Source organism: Onychomys torridus, chromosome 8 (assembly GCF_903995425.1).
Source record: "Onychomys torridus chromosome 8, mOncTor1.1, whole genome shotgun sequence".
Lineage (NCBI taxonomy): Eukaryota > Metazoa > Chordata > Mammalia > Rodentia > Cricetidae > Onychomys > Onychomys torridus.
This window is the reverse complement of record NC_050450.1, coordinates 91,144,712-91,159,018: the sequence shown is the minus strand read 5'-3', so window position 1 is coordinate 91,159,018 and position 14,307 is coordinate 91,144,712. Positions and strand designations below refer to the sequence as shown.

The window sequence follows — 14,307 nt, the reverse complement described above, 5'->3', positions numbered from 1 at the left end:
ATTGCTGGGACCCTCTAGAGCAGTGGTTCTTAACCTGTGTGTTGTAACCCTTTGGGTTGGGCTGAATGACCTTGCATAGGGGTCACTTAAGACCATCTGCATATCAGATACTTACATTGTGATTCATAACAACAAAATTACAGTTACAAAGTAGCAGTGAAAATAATGTTATGGTTGGGGGTCAGCACATGAACTATATGGGGGGGTCACAACATTAGGAGGGTTGAGAACCGCAGCTCTAGAGAGTGAGTTGAGATCCCCTCTTGGTGAGATTTTCATGGTACCCAGGCCTCTTCTTCAGTCCTATTCTTGGAGGTACATGCTATGTGATATATGTCATTCACTGAATCTGCTGTGTTTACATTATTACATGGTTAGGTATATCCTAAAACTTACCATACATTGAAACCAAGTCGTATGAGTTGAAAGAAAGAAAAATATGTGGGGTTTTTTTTTGGGGGGGGGGGGGCGAGGAGAGGGTTGTTTGTTGAGACCGAGTATCCCAAGTTGACCTAAACCTTAACTACATAGCTGAGACTGGCCTTAAACTTGTGAACCAGCACACTCACACCCAGCCTCCCTCCAAAGTTACTGTTGGCTAGTGAGTGGGCCTTCTTGAACACACTACAGTTTCTCAAACATCAGAATCAGAGTGGACAATCCCATCTTCATTTCTTCTCTGCGTTCCACCCTTCCCTAAAGCTCTTCATGTCACTAGCACCCAATGCCTGGCTTTGTGAGGATTTAACAGCAAAAGGAGTGTGGTCAGTGTGGGACCTGGGCCATCCCAAACAAGGAGCCCACGGGCATCGAGCAGTCCTGCTTCTTTTAATGCAGAGTCCTGCAGTACCCTTCTGGGTCCTCTGAGAGCCCTAGGATGCTTCACCTCACATCTTGGGAGTGAATAGGGAGGGACATGGCCACTGGAAATCATAGGTGAATTAGTTTCAGTCAAGTTCATCAGCTATGTAGAGGAAACACGGATCAAAAGTCAAAGTTCATGTGAGCTGATTAACCGAACTTGATATTATACTTCAAGTAACTAGAAGAGAAACATTTTCCATTGATAGGCAAGAGTCCAGAAACCCCACACGGGCAGAGCTCCTGTTTGCCCAGTCAAGTCTGGAAACAAAAGCTGGGTCAGACTAATCTGTTACTGCTGTCGTCCCTGGCGGCACCACTCGGAGGCCCCGCAGCAGCCAGCAAGTGAACGTAGGAAGACTTTAGTAAGCTGTTCTATTTGAGTTGGCAAGAGGAAATGCGAAGCCAGCTCTGCCCAAGTGTTCCCGTCACCAAGCATGGAGTGAGACCCCCATCTCTGAATCCTCACACCACCCAGGAGCAGGTAGCCCTGTCCCCACCATTCACCTTGAGACTCAGTTGACAGAAGCAAGTAATCTTTTTATGAATGGCCCAGCCAGAATCTAAGCATACGATACTTGCATCCATGGCCTCATGCTTCCTGCCATGCCATGCTGCTGGTCCCCACAGATAGGAGTAGATGACCCCCAACTTCCACATCGCAATAGGCTGGCCAACCCCTCCCCAGAAGCCTTCTTGTACTCAGATGCTAGGAAGTAGCTACGGTAATATATAGTAAACTGTAATATAAATGCAACCTGTCTACAAGGATAGTTTAGTCCATTGGGAAATAATAACTGGGACTAGGGAGATAGTTCAGTGGATGAACTGCATCATGAGGACTGGGTTCAGATCCCTAGAACCCACATAAAAAGCCAGACAGGCATCATGGCCACCTGTAATCCCAGAACTCAGAGATAGAGACCCAAGTCCCCCAGCAAACTGGGTAGCTACCTAGCCAGAATTAATGAGCTCTAGGTTCAGCAGAGGCCTTGTCTCAATAAAGTAGAAAACCATGAGATAGACACCCAGTGTCAGGCCTTCACAAACATACATATACCATACACACATATAAAAAATGCAGGTAGTTATAAAAAAATTGCTACAAGGGGGACTGATAGGAGCACTGGCTGCTCTTCCAGAAGACTTGAGTTTGGTGCCCAGAACCCACCTTGCAGCTCACAACCCCCTGTAACTCCAGTTCCAGGGTATCTGGCATCCTCTTCTGCTCTCTTCAGGCTCCTACATACATGTAGAACAGATACATGCATTCAGGCACATTAAATAATTTTTTTAAAAACAAGGGATGCTGCGAATCCAGTGCAGCGGTTCTCAACCTTCCTAATGCTGTACCCCTTTAATACAGTTCCTCATATCGTGGTGACCCCCAACCACAAAATTAATTTCGTTGCTACTTCATAACTATAATCTTACTACTGTTATGAATCATAAATATCTGATATGCAGATGGTCTTAGACAACCCCTATGAAAGGATCATTCAGCCCAAGGGGTCACTACCCACAGGTTGAGAACCACTTACCCAGCAGCTCTTCACAGAATCAAGCACGGTGCCATACACTTATCCTAGCACTTGGTATACTGAGGCAGGATTGAGTTCAAGACAATCTATGATACACAATGAAGCCCTGTTGAGGCTAGAGGGTGTGTATGAGGATTAGCAAGGCCTCATGGCCTAGAGATTATCCAGACAGTTGAGCTCGGAGGGAAAGAATGTGTTTGGCAGATTGAGGGTGAACAGCACTCCTGGGGCCTGGAAGAATTTGCTTTTGTGTGACTGTTTTTTATAGGCAGCACTATGGAACTGGTGTCTGACACCAGGGGTGTATTCATGGGTACACAGCTTAGCCCTCAAGGGCCTGGCAGGCTTACCTGGTCCCACTTTGCCTGGGACATTACTACCAGGAGCATCATTAGCCTCTGTGCGTAGAATACCAAGGGTACCAGCAGGATGTAGACCCCAGCCTGCCTCATTCGCCCTGACTCAGAGTTCTCTGGGTCTTTCAGGTACGGCTCGAAGTGTTTCGGGCAGAGGAGCTGATGGCCTGTGCTGGACTGACCTCGCCCAGAATTGTCCCTCTCTATGGAGCCGTGAGAGAAGGGTCTTGGGTCAACATCTTCATGGAACTGCTAGAAGGTAAGCAGATGGGTCCTATTTTTTTTCCCTCTCAAAACTCAAGGCCAAGAGTTAACCCCCACTTCGACCTTGGTCTCTAGTCAGTCCATGTTGGACCTAGCCCTGTGACATCTGGTTCTCCCACATCACCTGCCCTTCGCTCTTGCCCTTGGCTTGTGTGGAAGCCTGGGAAAGCCCCACATAAAGACTGGCTGTTCATTTCCTAGGTGGCTCGCTAGGCCAGCTCATAAAACAGAAGGGCTGTCTGCCAGAGGACCGAGCCCTGTACTACTTGGGCCAGGCCCTGGAGGGGCTAGAATACCTCCATATACGAAGGATTCTGCATGGGGATGTCAAAGGTAAGGCCCTAGCCGCCGTGGTCTTGATCCCAGCAGGCTCTGCTTCATGCCTTTCTGCCTGGTTTCCTCCCAGTTGTGGACCTGCCTACTTATCTACAGTGTAGGTGCCTGAGTCAGCTGGCAGGGCTGTGTAGTGGGTAGGGAATGACGTTCTCCAGCCCACAGTCCAGCACTGTAGTCTGCAGGCTTGTTCCCAGAAAACTGAAGCCTAAACTCCTGACCACTGATGACCTCTGGGAGAGGGCAAGGTGCCAAAGAGACCACTCTCTGGGACAGTGGGGGTGCTCTGTAGCAGTAGACCCCCTCCAGATCCTGCCTGCTGCCCGACTTTAGCCCCAACTGACAACCCATCCTCCCCACCCCCACCCCCTGCTCTCCATGACTAACTAGACTAATGAGAAGCAGCAGCTGCAGTGTAAGACTGGCCAGAAAGTTGCCTGACTAGAGGCCAGGTCAAGCCAGGCCGGGGTGGGCTGGGGCCTGGAGCCTCAAGTGACTCACCTGTTCCCCTTCTTCCCTCTTGCTGGGTGCTACCTGCAGCTGACAACGTACTTCTGTCCAGTGATGGAAGCCGAGCTGCCCTCTGCGACTTTGGCCATGCCTTGTGCCTACAACCTGACGGCCTAGGAAAAGCCTTGCTCACGGGTAAGGTCCCGTTCTCTTCTCCTCACAATCACAGTAGCCAGTAGCCATCATTCAACATTAGCTTTGTACCACTGTGCTTTCCATGTGGGGATAAACGCTGTGGTCACCTTATGTCCCCAAGTAGAATTCAGCCCCATAACCACCCTGGGTTATCACAGGTTCTGGTTGTGCATAAATACAGTAATAGATGTCAGACACTCCTTGACCATGTGACCTTACACAGCAAGGCCAAAAGGGCCCTAGACTTTACCGTAGGGCCAGGCTTTGTAGTCCTGGCTTGCCTAGAACTCAATAGGTAGACCAAGCTGGCCTCGAACTCACAGAGATCTGCCTGCCTCTGCCTCCTAAGTGCTGGGATTAAAGACGTGTGCCACCATACCCAACTAAGATTCATATTTTTTACTTCCTTTTTGTGTGTGTGTAGTTTATTGTTGATTTTTGTCTTGTTTTGGTTTTTTGTGTTTTGTTTTGCTTTGAGACATGGTCTCACTGTGTGCTCCAGGCTGGCCTCACACACACAGTCCTTCTGCCTCAGCCTACTAAGTGTTAAGATTACAGGCTAGGCTTTACCTTCTTCTTTATCATGTGTGTGAACATACGACTATCATTATGGCATTTTCGTGTGTGTGTGTGTGTGTGTGTGTGTGTGTGTGTGTGTGTGTCTTTATCTTGCTCTTATTTGCACCTCCAATCTCTATCCTTTCTCCCCTCCTCTCACTGGTCCCCTACCTGCTCCAGTCTCCTTTTTTTTTTAATAATTTATTTTATTTTATGTACATTGGTCTTTTGCCTACATGTATGTCTGTGTGAGGGTGTCAGATCTTGGAGTTCAGACATTTGTTAGCTGCCATGTGGGTCCTATGTCCTCTGGATGAGCAGGCGGTGCCCTTAACCACTGAGCCATCTCTCCAGCCCCTCCCTTCTCTTCTGTCACTTATATGTGTACATATGTATAGTTAAATGTAGATCCCACATATGAGGGGAAACATGTCTGTCTGTCCCCGCCTTCTTCCCTCTGGCTTTTCCTCTCCTTTCCTGAGTTGGTGCCTGCCTCCAGCCACCCTTGTGTGTTTGAAAGAGGGTTACACTATAGCTCTGGAGCTCTCTGTGTAGACCAGGTTGGCCTCAAAATCAGAGAGATCCTCCTGCCTCTGCCTCCCACATGTGCCAAGACTAAAGTTGTGCGCTACCACACCCAGCTCAACTGTACCTTCTGTTTTCATGTCACACGCATTATTTATATTTAAATCTAGATTCCAAGGCTGGGATATAGCACAGTGGGTAGAGTGCTCACCTAGCATTTGTGAAGTCTTGGCTTCCCAGCACTTTGTAAACTGGGCATCATGGCATGTACCTGTAATCCCAGAGCACTTATAAACCGAGACAGGAGGGTCAATAGTTCAAAGTCATCCTCAGCTACATGTCAAGTTCTAGGCAGTCTTGAGCTTATGAGACCTTGTCAGCGTATGTGTGTGTGTGTGTGTGTGTGTGTGTGTGTGTGTGTGTGTAATATTATGTATATAGGTCTGCATGTGATATAAACATGTGATTCTTGTCTTCCTGGAGCTAACTTATTTTGCTTAACATGACGCTGTCCAGTTCCATCCATTTTCCTGCCAATGATAACATTTCTTCTATTTCTGTAAAACTCCACTGTACATATGCACCACGTGTTCTCTGCCCATCATCTGTTGACAAGTATGTAGGATGGTTCCTTGTCTTGGTTATTGTGAATAGTCCAGTGTCTCATACCCTGCCATCTAGCTGTAAAACTAATTCATGCCCATTGTAAAATACTTGTTATAAAAGAAGGAAAAGGAAGCATTCTTACCTAGTCCTCTTCTCCAAAGAGAAAACCATGAATAATTTACATAATTCCATAAGTTTTTTCATGCCTCCTTAAAGCATTGTAATTCAATTCTGTAACCTGCTTTTCCCACCTAAGAGTATTGAGTATAAAGTTCATTTAAAAAGAAAAAAGTTCTATTTTTTTGTTTATTTTTAATGTATATGTATGCAAATGTGTATGCATGTGTCCTTGAAGGCCAGAAGAAGGCATTAGATCCCTTGGAACTGGAGTTCTAGGCAGTTGGGAGCCACTTGATGTAGGTGCTGGGAACTTGGTCCTCTATTGTGTGATATTTTGTGTTCTGACAAATAAAGCTTGGCTGGAAGTCAGTGGGTGGAGCTAGCCACTAGTTAACCATAGAGTCTGAGCAGTGACTCCGGCAGGAGCCCCCCACATGCAGCTCCAGCCTGTGCCTATGGCTGCAAAGCGAATTTTCATGAATTCATGTCCCACATTGGGTGTCAGTTGAAGTATGAACCTAATTAGTCTTATCAGTAAAAACTAGGAGTCAGATATTGGGGTAAAAAACTGAAAGATCAGAGAAGCAGAGGAGCAGATACCAGTGACTTCTTAACTCTCCAGGTCCTCTGACTGAAAGGGCCAAGATTCTGTCTCCACCCCACCTTATCACTTCCTGTCTCCACCTCCTGAGTGCTGGGATTAAAGATGTGATCCACCACCACCCAGCCTCTGTGGTTAACTAGTGGCCAGCTCTGCCCTCTGATCTCCAGGCAAGCTGTGTCAGAACACAAAATACCACACAACAGACCTCTGGAGAGCAACCAGTGAGCCACCTCTTCAGCCCCCAATGGCTCTGTTTTGATCAAAGGGAAAAGAATCTATTGGAAGTCTGAGCATCCCTATCCAAAATTACTTTCAAGTTGCAGCTTTTGGGTGGCATTCAGACTCAGGCACACTGACAGTACCGTGTAGAGAAGGCTATATCCCATATCATTGGCAGACAAGGTTTGAGTCCCCTCTCTAAGACTGCCTGCCCATTGCATATTGGAAATATTCCTAGCTTTTAAAAAATGAAAACCAGACTACTTCTGCCCTCTTGCTTTGGCTAAGGACACTTAGCCTGTGTCCAGCATGGGTAGTGTGATATGAAAGGGCTGTGTGGGCGATTCTGATGGTCTAAATTAAACATTTATCTTAAAATGACATTAGTGAGTCTTTTGATAATTCATTACAAAAATAATGTCCTTTCTACTGTTTTTGTTTTTGTTTTTGTTTTTTCCCCAAGAATACTGAGCAAAAACGTCAAGTCCAAAGCACCATTATACAAATACTGTTAGGCCAGGCATGGTTGCACACACTTTTAATCCCAGCATTCAGGAAGCAGAGGCAGTCAGATCTCTCTAAATTCAAAGTCAGCCTGGTCTACACAAAGTAAGTTCCAGAACAGCCATGACTCCATAGTGAAATCATGTCTAAAATAATAATAATAATAATAAAATAATAATAATAATAATAATAATAATAATAATAATAATAAACAACACTGTTAGCCAAGCCTGTAATCCCAGCTACTTGGGAAGCTGAGGCAAGTTCAAGGCCAGCTTTGACAATTTAGTGAAAAGAGGGCAGGTTATCGCTCAATGGTAAAGTCCTTGACAAACATGTATAAGGCACTGGATTCAGTCTCAAAAATTGGAAGGAAAAAAAGTTGACATCCACTTAACTATATATACTGGCTGTTATTTGTTTTGTTTTGTTTTTAAGATTCATTTATTTATTATGTACACAGTGTTCTGCCTCCAAGTTTGCCTGCAGGCCAGAAGAGGGCACCAGATATTATTACAGATGGTTGTGAGCCAAGATGTGGTTGCTGGAAACTGAACTCAGGACCTCTGGAAGAGCAGCCAGTGCTCTTAACCTCTGAGCCATCTCTGCAGCCCCTATTTGACTGTTTTATAATTATATGCTTTTATGCATATGAATTTTCTGGGTTTTGTTATGGAGCATGTTGGAGTTTTGTTTATTTAGCTTGTTTTGATTTGTGGTTTTTATTTATTTTGTGTATGCATTATTGCTGTGACATTCCTAAACCATTAATTATGTGGAAGAAAATGCAGCCAGGGTAAGCATAGTGACTCGTGCCTGTGATCCTAACACTTGAGAGGATGAAGTAGAAGGCTTGCTGTGAGTTCTAGACTAACCTCAGCTATAGAGCAAGACTCTGTTTCAAAAAAAAAAAAAAAAATAGCCAGGCATAGTTAGGCACGCCTTTAATCCCAGCACTCAGGAGGCAGAGGCAGGTGGATCTCTATGAGTTCAAGGCCAGCCTGGTCTACATAGCAAGTTCCACATAGAGACACACTGTCTCAAAACAAACAAAAAAGCAAAACCATGGTCCACTGAGATGTTAGCAGGTAAAGGTACTTGCTGCAAATCTGGTGACCTGAGTTTGATCCCCAGAACCTATGTAAAGGTGGATGGAGAGAGCTGACTCCACACAGTTATTCTCTGAACTCCACAGGAAGTCATGGCACACACGCATGTGCACACATCCACACAGTAATAATGTAATTATTTCATTTAAAGTACTGCACCAGGGGTAACCCAGGAATTAAGTGTTGTAGCCACTGAATTCATACATAATGATTCTATCTCTGGTGCTGCTTGCTCAGGGGACTACATTCCTGGTACAGAGACCCACATGGCCCCAGAAGTGGTGATGGGCAAGCCCTGCGATGCCAAGGTGGACATCTGGAGCAGCTGTTGCATGATGCTCCACATGCTCAATGGCTGCCACCCCTGGACTCAGTACTTCCGAGGCCCACTCTGTCTCAAGGTCAGTGGTTGCCACAAAACAGCTGTGAGGGGAGGCCAGCAGGGCCATGGATCTAGGCCGCAGGCTTGTGAGAGTTGTTCTTCCATGGCAGATGTGAATAATGGAAGGTGTCTTCCGCCTGTTCCCTGGGCTACTTCCACCAGCTCTTTTAGAGTAGGCCTGGAAGACATGGTGTCTTCTTGCCAGGCTCTGTCCTGCCCTATTTGGAGCCGTGTCTCCCTTTTCTAGGGAGACTCTCCCCACTGACTGTGGCCCAACCCCCTCCCTTCTTGTGGTAGATTCCCCAAGCTAGCTTAGGATTGGTGGAGTGGAGAGTAAGGCTGCTGGTGGGAACAAGGAAACAGGTCTTGCATGTTGCGTTTTTGGCCTCCAGATTGCCAGCGAGCCTCCCCCTGTGAGGGAGATCCCTCCTTCCTGCGCGCCCCTCACAGCCCAAGCCATCCAAGAGGGGCTGAGGAAAGAGCCTGTCCACCGAGCCTCTGCCATGGAGCTTCGGGGGAAGGTGGGCCAGGCATTACAGCAAGGTAAGAGAGCCTTGTCCACCTGGGCAGATGGCAAGCTGTGGGCAGAGGGAAGGTCAGGACCGAGACGGTCAAAAATGAGAGAAACAGCTCCTCAGAGCCTTGGTCTCCCACCTTCCCTCCAGTGCTGGGAAGATCGAGGCAGTGAGTCCCTGTGCTTGAGGCTGGTGTCAGACTTGGGAGATGGAGGAAGAGGGACTAAATGACATGGAAAAATGACTCAGTGCAAATTGGAACCACACACATCCAATAGCCACTCAGCCATAAAGAACCAGAGAGTTGGTAGCACCAAATGCTGGTGGACTGTGGGGTAGCAAGACTCCTGGGCACTGGGAGGGCATAGACGGGGCTGCAGCCATGCTGGAGGGTACCTGTTAGCTCCCGGCAGATGTTTGCACACCCAGGACCCAACCCCTCCGCTCCTGGTGCACTACAGCCCTGTTGTTAGAGGGAGTTGAGCGTGATTTGGAGTCCCTCCAGGGAGGGTGGGAAGGCTGGTGGCTGGGGAATGAGCCATCGCCCAGCACTAAGTATTCAGAGTATCAGGAACGGATCTGAACGTGGTAGGCAGTGAGTGCTAAGTGAACAATAGAAACCCTAAGAGGAGGCTTGGAGCATAAGAGCTCTATTGCAAGTTAAAAATCAATAATGAAAGCAGCACACATTTTAAGCTGGGTGTGATGATTCATGCCTGGAACCCCAGCACCTAGGGGGCGGAGGCAAAGAGGATTATTGGACTTTGAGGCCTGAGATATAGAGTGAGATATTGTCTTTAAAACAATTTTTTAAAAGGGGGGGGGGGGCTGTAGAGATGGCTGAGAGGTTAAGAGCACTGGCTGCTCTTCCAGAGGCTCTGAGTTCAATTCCCAGCAACCACATGATGGCTGCAACTTCAGGGCATATAATGCCCTCTTCTGGACTTTGTGGGCACTGCACTCATGTAATCAACACACACATACACACATAATTGAATTCTTTTTCATTGATGGGCCATTCTTGCCTGGGCTGGTGTCTGCATGCCTGCACCCTTCTGCCTCACTTCTGGTGCCTTCTCCCTTACAGTGGGAGGTCTGAAAAGCCCTTGGAAAGGAGAATATAAAGAACCAAGACCTCCACCTCCAGACCAAGCCACCTGCCACCAGACCCTACACACCCCACCGAGGGAGACCCCACCATCCAAGGCCAGCATACCATCCAAGGCCAGCACACCATCCAAGGCCAGCACAGACGGGAACTCTGAGCCTCGGCCTCCTCTGCCGCCAGAACCACCAGAACAGAGCGGAGCTCCAGCCCTGAACCTGAGCAAGGAGGAGTCTGGCACCTGGGAACCCTTGCCTCTGTCCTCCCTGGACCCAGCCCCTGCCAAGGGCCCCAGCTTCCCAGACCGGAGGGCAACCTTTCCAGAATTGGAGCTGCAACAGCTGGAGATAGGTAAGGCATTTGGCTGTAGCCATGCGTACACACACACACACACACACACACACGCACGCACGCACGCACGCACGCACGCACGCACAGGATTTTTGTTGTTGCTGTTACCCCCAGCCTCGCCTTTTTTCCACCGTTCCCAGCAGGCCACCTCCTGCAGCTGTGCAGGAGGAATGCTGGCACCTAGCAACTTCTTCCTCTTTGCCCCTGCAGAACTCTTTCTCAACAGCCTGTCGCAGCCCTTTTCTCTGGAGGAACAGGAACAGATTCTCTCTTGCCTCAGCATCGACAGCCTCTCGCTGTCAGAGGACAGTGAAAAGGTGAGCTGCTGAACAGCTTGGGCATGGGCCCTGTGCAAGTGGTAGGTAGAGGAGGGGCAATGAGGGTACCCCTCCTTTCTTGGAGGGGTCCTTGCTCCCCAAACCAAGACAGTATGCCTTCAACATGCCTGGGAGTCAGGAAAAGCTTCAGTTAGTAGGGAAAGTGGGGGTAGCTTTGGTCCCACACAGAAATGCACCTTCCCCTTGTAGCCTAGGACGAGCAGGTCCTGACCCTAGGAGAGACCCAGGTCCTCTTGTCCCAAAGGAAACCAAGGCCAGAGACAGTTTCCTGAGCACAGGGCTGAGTCTGTGCCTGCTCTTGTGTTCAGAACCCATCAAAGGCCTCTCAGAGCTCACGTGACACCCTGAGTTCCGGCGTGCACTCATGGAGCAGCCAGGCAGAGGCAAGAAGTTCCAGCTGCAACATGGTGCTGGCCCGGGGGCGGCCCACGGACACCCCGAGCTACTTCAATGGTATGGTCCACTTATCCCCTCTTGCCAGCCCACTCCTGCCAAAGACCTAGGAGGGGTGGAGAGAGTTCATTGGCTTCTCCCCATTACAGAGGGGACTGGGAGGAAGGTGTCTGCCACCCAGAACCTCACATCTTTGCCCAGAAAATCGGATTTAGACCAAAAACCCACAAAACTTTCCAGATAATGAGGGAGAGCCACGTTCCCCCACTGGCTACCAGTAGAGGTGTGGAAGGCCGACAGTATGGGGAGGACATGGCCACTCCTGGGCCAGGGCCAGAAGCTGAGGAGCTAACGGCCTGCTGATGGGGAAGGAAGGAAAACACCCAAGAGGTCAGCTATGAGTTTGTTGGCGTCATCTCCTGGGATCTGAAGTTAGGAGATGAGAAGACACATAAACGTCCACTTGCAAGCTGGGTTGCACTGTTAATGTTGGAGGTGGGCTTTATCACTTCATAGGTACTGGCCCTCCCCAGGGCCGGTGTGACTCACTGTCAGGCCCCAGAACCATGGCAAAGCGCTTCAGCTCAGAGCTTCTCACGTGGCCTGCAGTCTAATTTAAGAATGTTGAAGAGAATGGGAGCATGACAAGCTTGCTTCCTGTCTGGACTAAAATTGGGATTGTATGACTCAAAGGAACCAATGCTCACAATTCATCAGAAATGACAGTGTGAGGTTAGGGTGGCATTATTTAAGTAAAACCTTTACTGAGGCAAGATGGGTACCTAACTTGTCTGTTACATGGTTAGATTTTTCTCTTCTATATTAAAAGAAAAGTCTCTGTTGGGTCTTGAATTTTCTGGAATTGGCTTGTTATTTAAAAAATAATTTGCCAGGCATGGTGGCACACACCTTTAATCCCAGCACTTGGATTTAATCCCACAGGATTTAATCTCTGTGAGTTCGAGGCCGACCTGGTCTATACAGTGAGTTCCAGGACAGCCAGGGCTCCACAGAGACACCCTGTCTCGAGATCACCCCCACCAAAAAGAGAATGAAGACCCCCAGGCCCCTCCTCCAACCAAATGGAGTTGTAGAGTGGAGGGGCAAGCTCGCCAGGGCTTCTGAAACTCGGAGAGTCTTAATACCAGCATCTTAGGGGACAAAGTGTTTAGAGCACAAATATGAGGCCTGAGTTTAGATATCCCTCAGCCAGGTAAAAAGCTGGCATGACATGCTAACACCGTCATCCCAGAGCTGGGAGGTGGAAGCGGGAAGATCCCAGGGCCTCAACTGGCCAGCCATTCTAGTGAATCAGTGAGCTCCCTGTGTAGAGAGATATACCTCATCTCAGCATAATGATGTGGACAGTAACTAAGGTAGACACGTAAGATCAACCCAGCCTCCACATTTGTATATGTGTGCATATGTGTGCATGCATAACACACACACACACACACACACACACACACACACACACACACACACCGCTCCAGAGTTTCTAATGGAGTAGCAGGGACAGTCGGAGTAGAGCTGGGGTCTCCTTGCCCACCCTTGTCCAAGGCGAGAGCTTTGAAGGCCCTAGAGATCCCTACCACCGTGATCCTGCCTATGGATCTGGCACTCATTTTGATCCTTATGCCTCAGGAATGACTACCACCAGCAGCCTCACACCTATAAAGAAAAGGAAGACGAAGAAACAGAGGTGAGAGAATCATCACTTTATGCACAGGTAGCAGGCAAGAGGGCAGGGCAATTCTGCTTGGCAAGTCTGGGACTGTGGTACCGGACACACACACACACACACACACACACACACACACACACACACACACACACACACACCTTCACCACCTGCCCGCACTTCCTGCTCTGCCCCCGGCAGTGTGGAGATAAGAAGCAAGTGGAGATAAGGGATGGGGAGTAGTGAGCCACACAGGAGCAGGACAGGGGCTTGGTGTGGCAGAGGAGTCCTGGGGGGCGGGGGTCCAGCTCCTGTTGCCTCAGCTTTTAGTTGACACCTTTCAGCTGGAAGCACAGTTGCCCAAGAAGGAGCCCCTTCCTGTAGAGCTCCCAGATCCAGGCCCAGTACCACAGCTGGAGGAGATGGGAGCAGTGGTACACTCTAAACCTACACCTGAGCCTGAAGGAGACTACTTCACTGAAAGCCTGGAGCAGCAGACCTACAGGATCGAATCTCTCAAGCCCTATGAGGAAGAGCTGCAATCCAGAACCTGGAGGAACAATACAAACTCAAGCAACAGGGAAGAGGAGCAGGTGTCCGCCACTGAGTTCCGCTCCATCCGCGTACAGACCTCCAAACACCTCTTCTGGGCCAACAAGCTCATCCAGGCGTCAGAGCACAGCCTCCAGCAGGCCTTAGAAAAACATCGCAAGAGCCCCCGGGAAAGGAAGTCTGTCTCCATCTCCCAGGTTCTCACAGACTGCGCCCCGAGACCATCAAGCCCCTCTCTATCTTGCACCAGCCTGCCCACAGCCATCGGCCTGGCAGATCTGATCAACTTTGCATCCTCCCTGGCTGTAGCCTCCTCCAGCCACAAAGAAGTGCCTAATTTAGAAAATATGATCAAAGCTACATCCGAGAAGTTGCAGGAGACATCTATAGACCTTTGCCAGCCCGTCCAGTCCCTCAAGTTTGCCCAGGCTACCCAGATCACCCAGATATCCTCTGAGAAGCAAGAGAAGTCATTTGAAGACATGACAACTCAGAAATCTTGGACTCCTGAAACCAATAATGTAGCTTGCTCTTACCTAGATTTTAGCAAGACGGGGCTCAAGAATGCCACCATCCAAGGGGAAGTAAAGTTTGTCCAGGCACCAGACAAGTCATCCCAGCTCCAGGAAGCCAAAGAGTGAGTGATGCTGCTCTGCAGCCCTTCTGGAGCCTCACTAGCACGTGGGGATGGGCTCAGTTCTCACATAGCCGGAGGGATGTGGAACAGTGGAATGGAAGGGGGAGG

General features: G+C 48.8%; 2 protein-coding genes across 2 annotated transcripts in view; both read left to right on the top strand.

Moving 5' to 3' along the window:
• Map3k14 (mitogen-activated protein kinase kinase kinase 14) overlaps positions 1–12,220 on the top strand; it is a 45,468-nt gene extending 33,248 nt beyond the window's left edge. The window contains exons 7-14 of the mRNA XM_036196433.1: positions 2,888–3,017; positions 3,224–3,355; positions 3,896–4,000; positions 8,483–8,646; positions 9,020–9,170; positions 10,230–10,598; positions 10,809–10,915; positions 11,245–12,220. Coding sequence (XP_036052326.1) covers positions 2,888–3,017; positions 3,224–3,355; positions 3,896–4,000; positions 8,483–8,646; positions 9,020–9,170; positions 10,230–10,598; positions 10,809–10,915; positions 11,245–11,439 — 1,353 coding nt within the window. The 3' untranslated portion in view covers positions 11,440–12,220. The remainder of the gene's footprint in view (positions 1–2,887; positions 3,018–3,223; positions 3,356–3,895; positions 4,001–8,482; positions 8,647–9,019; positions 9,171–10,229; positions 10,599–10,808; positions 10,916–11,244) is intronic.
• On the top strand, positions 11,573–14,203 carry Spata32 (spermatogenesis associated 32). Its single transcript, XM_036195313.1, has 3 exons — positions 11,573–11,628; positions 12,974–13,031; positions 13,355–14,203. The coding sequence occupies exons 1-3, from the start codon at positions 11,573–11,575 to the stop codon at positions 14,201–14,203; spliced, it is 963 nt and encodes a 320-aa protein (XP_036051206.1).
• The last annotated feature ends 104 nt before the right edge of the window (positions 14,204–14,307 follow it).

Excerpts from the sequence above, each read along its gene's own strand:
- Spata32 (XM_036195313.1), top strand. The coding sequence starts at position 11,573 with ATGAGGGAGAGCCACGTTCCCCCACTGGCTACCAGTAGAGGTGTGGAA. Across the intron at positions 11,629-12,973 it reads AGAGGTGTGGAAGGCCGACA|GAATGACTACCACCAGCAGC; the intron begins GTATGGGGAGGA and ends CTTATGCCTCAG. Across the intron at positions 13,032-13,354 it reads AGGAAGACGAAGAAACAGAG|CTGGAAGCACAGTTGCCCAA; the intron begins GTGAGAGAATCA and ends GACACCTTTCAG.